Source organism: Panthera uncia (assembly GCF_023721935.1).
Source record: "Panthera uncia isolate 11264 chromosome B3 unlocalized genomic scaffold, Puncia_PCG_1.0 HiC_scaffold_2, whole genome shotgun sequence".
Taxonomy (NCBI): Eukaryota; Metazoa; Chordata; class Mammalia; order Carnivora; family Felidae; genus Panthera; species Panthera uncia.
In genome coordinates, this window is record NW_026057583.1 from 3314802 (window position 1) to 3321875 (window position 7074).

The window sequence follows — 7074 nt, forward strand, 5'->3', positions numbered from 1 at the left end:
GGACGCGCGGGCGCGGGAGGAGCCTCCGCCGGGCGGCGGGCTCCGGCGGGGTGTGCGGCGGGGCGGCCGGTGCGAGCCGGCGAGGGGGGCGCGCGGTTCCCCGGGCCCGGCACTGGCCGCCTCCCTTCGGCCCAGAGTCGCCGCCTCAGGTCGGAAACAGCAGCACATTTGCGGATCGCATTAGGCCAGGCCCTTAATGCTTTCTCCAGATGGAGAGAAGCCACCGACCCGCCCCCGGACACCGGCTCCGCCAAGGCGCCCGCGAGGCGAAGCGAGAGGCGAGGCGAGTGTGACCTCGGCTTTTCCAGTCTCGGCTCGTACTGATTTCCCTGTAAATCGTCAGGGGGATTCTGCAGGCCCCCCCCCCCACCCCCCTCGCTGCCCTCCTGGGCTCAGGGGGCCTCTGTCCGTTAGCCCTCACCTACTTTTGGCAGAGTGTGCCCGCCGGCGCTGAGGCCGTGCGCTCTGAACCTCCCTGAACTCAGCTCTCAGACCTCTCTGGCTGCAGGTCTGGGGCTTGGACGGTGGCATCTCCTGGGAGAAAAGCCTCGAACTGTTCGAGAACAGTCACCATCGTGCTGTGTGACCTTAGGCAGGTCCCTTCCTCTCACTGGGCTGCCTTAGTTGGCCTCAGATTCATTTTTGCCTGAAGTCGAAGAAACTGGCAGGTGCCCTAATCCTTGGCTCCATGCTGGCTTCCTGAGTCAGAAGCCAATCGCCACACCCTGCTGTTGACACATGAGCTGGAAAGTGGCTGGTGCAGAGATGTCTCAGCTTCTGGAGGACTGGCCGTGTGGGTTGCACATGGGAGGCAGGTCCAACTGCCCTCCTGACCTTGATGTGGACGCCTCTTAAAGATAGCCCTCCATGGCCTGTACCTTGAAATAGGCACCCCATCCTGAATCTACACAAAGCTTTTCGAGACATTGTTGGGGGGGGGGGTCGTGGTTCAGGGTGCCTCCCTCCGATGGGTCTCTTAAGTCATGGGTGCCGCCACTGGGGACAGAGCTGGTTGGAAACCAACTTTTCGCTCTCTTGTAGGCTCAAGAGAGACTCCCAGGAGACCGGACCCGATGGCTTCGTGGGAGAGCCCCTGGTGGCCGCTGATCTGGATGGTCGTCATGCACTCTGCCCTCCTACAGGTACTGTGCAGGGGAAGAAGGATGACAGGCTTCCCTCTGCTTGCTCACAAACACTGTTCTAGATCACCTAAGATGTGGTATGAGCAGTGTTCATGCTATCCCAGAGAGAATCTCATTTTCTCCCTTACCCCCGGCAAATGGCATTCCGGTTGACCTCGCTCTAAGAATGATCCAAATCCCTTGGGTCCTCGTGGAGCCCTGAGCAGGGCTCTGAGACCGCTTGGGTGCCATGTACCAGCAATGACTTGGGGGGCTGTCGTGGGCCCTGTCTTTTCAGTCTAGAATGGCTGTCTGCATGTGCCCGGTAGAGGCTGGGCTGCGAAAGGCCAGGGCACAACGAAGGGGCCGAGCCCAGTTTCTGACCTTTGCTCAGCCACGAAGTAAGTGTTCTGAGTTTACTTGTGTCAACACACATCACACTATTTTGCGGTTCTTTCTTAGGCTCCTGTCTCTCCCACTAGCCTGGGAGGGCCCAGCTCACCCCTTGCGTCCTCATTTGCCCACAGGGCAGACTGAAGTAAAGGTAGCATCGCCGGAGAGACAGGAGGGAGTGGCGGAGACAGTGACAAAGTGGATGGCTCATGCCCCATCTAGTGAGAACAGCCACTGCCCCACTCCAGTGGAGCCAGGTGGGAACCCAGGCCCAGAATTGTCGTATCTTCTACTTTTTTAAAGAGGGCTGGATCGTTCAGACTTCCTAGGAAACCTCCCAGGTTTTAAAGCCATGAAAGCCAGACACATATGTTTGCATCCTGGATTTCGCCTAGCAGTTTGGAGCCCATGGTCTAAAGGTGCAGACCGAGTCTTAGTGTGATGTCCCCCGGGCCACTGTTAGCCCAGTACAGCACCTCATGTGGGTTGGAACAAGGCAGCCCCTCTCTTCAGGTGTAACTTCTTGGGCATATGGCTCAGGGGCCTGTGTACCCTCCGGGTCTAGCAAAGGGCCTGGCCCTTTAGGAGGGCTTTAATGTCTTTTCAACGAGGTTGCACCCTTGAATAAAGAGACACACTGTGGGACAGATTGATCAGGCTGAGTCTCAGTTCACTTTCTCGGACACGGTGTTTCCGAAGCCTCTTTCAGCCCCAGTGCCCCACGACTGCGGTGGCTCGTGGAAGCTGGCTGTCAAGGTACGGTTTCTCCCCCATGATCCCCGTGTCATTGATGCTGTTCTCTAATCACATTCTAATAGATACGTTTCGTTAGCACAAAGATATTTTTAGGGTGATTTTAGGGTTCCTCTAGTCAGTGATGTGTAGGGTGGTGGCGAATGGCAGAGACTCACTTTTCGGTCCTGTCAGCAGATCTGAAACAGGCTGTGAGAGCTTCGCATATTTCTTCCTGGGCAAATGGGGCTGAGGCTTCAAGGCACAGCGTTTCGTTTTGTCTTCTCGCACCCTATAAAAAATTTAAATGTGCTTTGAGGCAGTCTGCTGACCTTTGGCCAAGGGCAGTGTTTGCCCAGCTTGAATCGCTCAGTGACCTCTTTTGGATTTTTCCATATCTATGTGCCTCTGGCAGTGTTGTTTCCACGTATGGGGCGGCGGGTGCAGGAGGTCGTGGAAGGAGGGTTCAGACTCCAGCGCCCTCCACGCAGCCCACCGCTCGAATCCCGGCCGCACTACCTCCTGACCCGTCCACCCAGACTTCTCCGCATCTGTTTCCACATCTGTAGAGAGGGGCGTCTACCTCAGAGAACCATTTGGAGGAGTTAATCCGCTGCAAGTGGAAAGAAGGAACAGACAAAACAAAAACAGTGTCTGGCGTGTAATAAGTGTGCAGTAAACGTGAGCTCTCTGTGGGGGCTGTTGCCTGGGAACACCAGGGCTTAAGGGGTGCCTGCAGTTTCCGCTGTGGTACTGTAGGGGGCACTCAGGAGGCGTCAGCCGAAGAGAGAAGGTGCTGTACAGGCGGGAAGGAGGTGGGGCCGACCTTCTCCGGGGAGTCTCCCGGCAGGTGTGAGTGGGATTAGCCAGGGCAGTCTCGCTATGTGGGCGGTGGGAGAATGTTCTAGTGTAGGGTAGGTCAGTCCTGAGAATCTACTTGTGGGTTGGACACTTGGCTGTCTGCCTAAGGTCAGCCTGGGTTTGATTCAAAGCTGCCCCTCTGGGATATCTTGAGATTTTGGTTCGTGTCTGGGGGGCCTTGAGTGTTCTTCAATATCTCCCCTTTCTTTGTTTTGTTTTTGTTTTTGTTTTCTTTTTGAGAGCGAGGGATTGAGAGTGAGGGAAGGACTGGGGGAGAGGGAGAGAGAATCTTAAGCAGGGGCGCGACCCGGAGCTCCATCTCACCTGGGTGAGATCAAGACCTGAGCAGAAATCAAGAGTCGGACACTTAAAGACTCAAGACTGAGCCGCCCGGGCGCCCCTCCCCTTGCCTTGTCAGTGTGGCCGCTAGGTGGCTGGTAGGGAATTAAAAGATGCGAAGCCGAGCCACAAGGAGCAGGGATGTGCCAACTCGTTTAATAAAAACTAGATTTCCTTTATTAAGTCAGCAAAAACTTAACCTCTTATATTCACTGACCGCAAGCAGTTGTGACAGATCGCAGAGCAAACGCATGAGGTCGGCCGCCTTGTGTTTTTCTAACTTGTTCTTGAGTGTTTCTGGAGCAGCTTCCTGTTTCCCTCGCCCTTCTGGGTCAGGGGCCCCGGCCGCGTTCTGTCGCCCCAGGTCCTCTCCTTGGGGACCCCGGTCTTCCCTGAGAAGTCAGCTGCCACCGCTCCAGTGCTCCCCTGCAGCCGCCTGCTTTGGGAAGGTCTTACACCCACTCAGGGGGTATAAACACGCTGCCAGTCGCCGGCTCCAGCCACGCTTTGGTCCATCCCCTCCACGTCAATTCCTTAGTGACGTCTTGGGCAGATTTACTTTCATTTTTTTTTCATTTAAAAAAAGTCCAGTCCGATTTCAAATTTGGATTCCCCGCTTTGGTTTCAATGTCACCTCCCTTCTGTCTCGGGTAGGCTCCACACGTGGCTCCAGGCATGTGACGTGACGTCCTGCCGTGGTCTTTCTCGTCTCACCTCAACCAGTGGTGAGGACTGGTTCGGGGATACTTCTGCTGGGTCCAGCCTTCCTGGCACTGGAAATAAGGAGGGGGGACGGGGAGGAGAGCAGACAGCTTTCTGTGTAACTGGACACCTCTCTCTGGTAGTTGCCACTGCCTGTCGGGCTGTCGGCGACTCTCGTGTCCTCGGGTGGCTGGTGTGAGTTCTTCAGTTCTCCCTTTCCTGGAGCAGGAGGCCCAGCATGCCCATTGCTGCTGAGTTCTCCTTGCCTAGCGGGCAGCTTCGTGGGGCGGGGTCCAGGCACGCAAGGCGTTGTAAACCCAGCTCCCTAGCAGAACACACGGACTCACCCCATCACCATCTCGTCCACCTGCAACAGACGTCGCGTTGTGTGTCAGCCACACTCCAGTTAAAGAGAGACAGCCCAGCTCCCTTTGTCGTTGCCCGCTTGATCCGTAGGGAACGCACGCTTCCTTGCCGTGCAGACGGTGGAGGCATCGGATTCTCCACGCCGCCTCCTCTCTCTGTCCTGCCAGCCGCCTTCGGTTCTCCACTTCTTGCTCGGGGAGGCCCAGGGACGTATCAGCAGAGCCAGTCTCAGCGGATGCACATCTGGGGAGTGGAAGGCCAGTCTCGCCATGCAGGCCCCCCCCCCCCACCGTGCGTTCTCTGTGAATGATCTTTTTCTTCAGTGAATCTCAGTCGGGCTTAGAGAGTAGGGAGGTGATGCAGGACTTGGCCTTGCCCCTCCCTGCGAGCTCTGCAGCAGGTGTATGCCTAATGTTAGCCCCTCTCTTTAGAATGTGAGGTCCTTACCTCCCCTTTGTCACCACTTTGGCCCTTAAGACCAATGTCTTAAGGTCTTAAGGTCATTGGGAAAGGTCCCATTGAATGTCTTGACTCCAAAATTAGACACTGAGCTCTAGTTAGTGCGAGTCGTGGTGGCGGTTCTGGTCCCAGCGATTTGGGTTTCAGTGGTTCTGGTCTGAAGTTTTAAGGGTTGTTCTTTTAGATGGTTCTTGGCAGTCCTGGTCTCACTGATCCCCTCCGGTGTTATTTTTGGTCTTTGATCCATCCTTCTGGTTCCATCAGTTCTGGAATCGAGAGGAGTTGTGGTCTCAGAGACTCTGGATATTTTGGTGGTTCGGGTCTCGACAGCAGTTTTGTCTGGGTGGCCGTCACCTTGGTGGAGGCCTCGGCGTCTGTGGTTCTCATCTCGGTGTTGGCTCTGGCCGTGGTGGTGGCTCTTCCCTTCTCTCACCATAGACATTATACCATAATAATTAGACCGTTTGGCCTTCACCCCCTCCCTGTTGCATCAGAAGGCAGAATCCAAGCACAGGTGCAGAATTCCCCCTTCTCCTCAGAACCTGTTCCCTGACCCGGGAGAGGAGGGCGACAGACTCAGCCGAGGTGATAGATGTGTCGGTGTGCTCTTGATTGACTTGGGTCCTGCGTGGGCAGTGGTTGTAGAGCCACGCACACCTACGCTCACCCTTCACAGTGGCTTCTTACGACACCACGGAACCCCCGGTAGAACCATTTTCCATCTCTCTTACTCTCACCTGCCTGGTCCCCCACCTTCAGGACTTCCCGGCCAAGTTCTGGGGCACTTTTCTGGCCACTCCCCATCTAGAGAAGAGGTCTAAGAGAATGACAGTGATGAGTCGATTGAGCTCCTTGCCATAGCTTGACATCCTGTGTCGAGCGGCACTGACCGCTAGCAGATAAGTTATGTGCATAAAAATTTAAGTTGTAGAAAAATATCAGAGGTAGATAATGAAAGGAAAATCAAAGTAAAAAATCTGCCTTACCCCTACCACCCAGACAACTATTCGATGTTTTCATGTGTAATCTTCCAGGCTTTGTCTATGCACAGATGTCATATAAATACACGTGTTATGTTTTGATTAGTGGGATCATGCTAAACACACTGTTAGACATCATTGTTTTCAGTCAGTATATCATGAATATTTCTCCCTGTCGGTACGTATATGTCTGCGTTTCCATTTGGAATGGCGGTGTTCATTGCACTTATGGATATACCGTAATAATTTGTTTACACACGTTGTTTCTTTGTTGGACCTTTGGGTTGTTTCCAAGATGGTTCAGTTGCCTGTGTTTGCCATCAGCTGCCTGTGATGGACATCTTACGCTCACGTCTTTGCTTACTTATTTGAATATTCCTTAGACTAATTTTTCCGTAGATGAATGTGCTTTGCTACACATTTGGTACACCTTGTGGCGCTTTTTCTCTTCATCCTGTTTTGTTCTGGGTGGAGTTCTTCCAGCACTCTGGGTTTTATGTCACACGTGCATTCCCCGAGTGACGTCCCCCTCCACAGTGATTTGGGATGCAGATTCCAAGCTGTGCTGATTGACACGACAGATCCTGAGCAGAAGGACTTAAGCTTGTCCTGGAGGCAGAGTCCGCCTTCTTCCCAAGCTGCCCCCGAGGCCTGCACCTGCAGGATGGAGTCATTGGGTAGATCCCGTGAGAATCCAGTGGAAGAATGAAGGGGAGCCCTATCCTCATTTGTCATTGTGACGCCTGATGCCTTTCTCTTTGTCTCTGTGTCCTTCCCATCTCTGGCTCTTTTTACAAGCTGCTCAGTTCCAGAGTTCTGCACATTGTCTCTTCTGTCTTCTTACGCTCTCCCCAGGCATCTTCTGTCAGTCACTCCTCTGGTTTTCTCTCCAGAGCCTCCTGCCTGGGGCTTATCACCAGGGGACCCAGATCTCAGAGTGATTCAGGCTTTCAAAAGTTCTCTTCAAGTAAGATTCTACATACAATCAAAAGATAAAAAGGTATCTTCTATTTTACATTAACTTCTAAATGTAAACATTGGAAATAAAACACAAGTTTGGTAAGTCTCTTTTGGCTTTTCTTTTCTTTTCTTTTCTTTTCTTTCTTTTCCTTTCCTTTCCT

At 53.6% G+C, this 7074-nt stretch overlaps 1 protein-coding gene across 1 annotated transcript in view; it reads left to right on the forward strand.

Annotated features, from left to right (window-relative positions):
* The first annotated feature begins 210 nt into the window (after positions 1 to 210).
* The window catches only part of ADAMTSL3 (ADAMTS like 3), a 349469-nt gene continuing 342605 nt past the window's right edge, over positions 211 to 7074 (forward strand). Inside the window, 2 exon segments of the mRNA XM_049614336.1 lie at positions 211 to 331; positions 1042 to 1142. Of these exon segments, the coding sequence (XP_049470293.1) occupies positions 1074 to 1142 (69 nt within the window). The 5' untranslated portion in view covers positions 211 to 331; positions 1042 to 1073.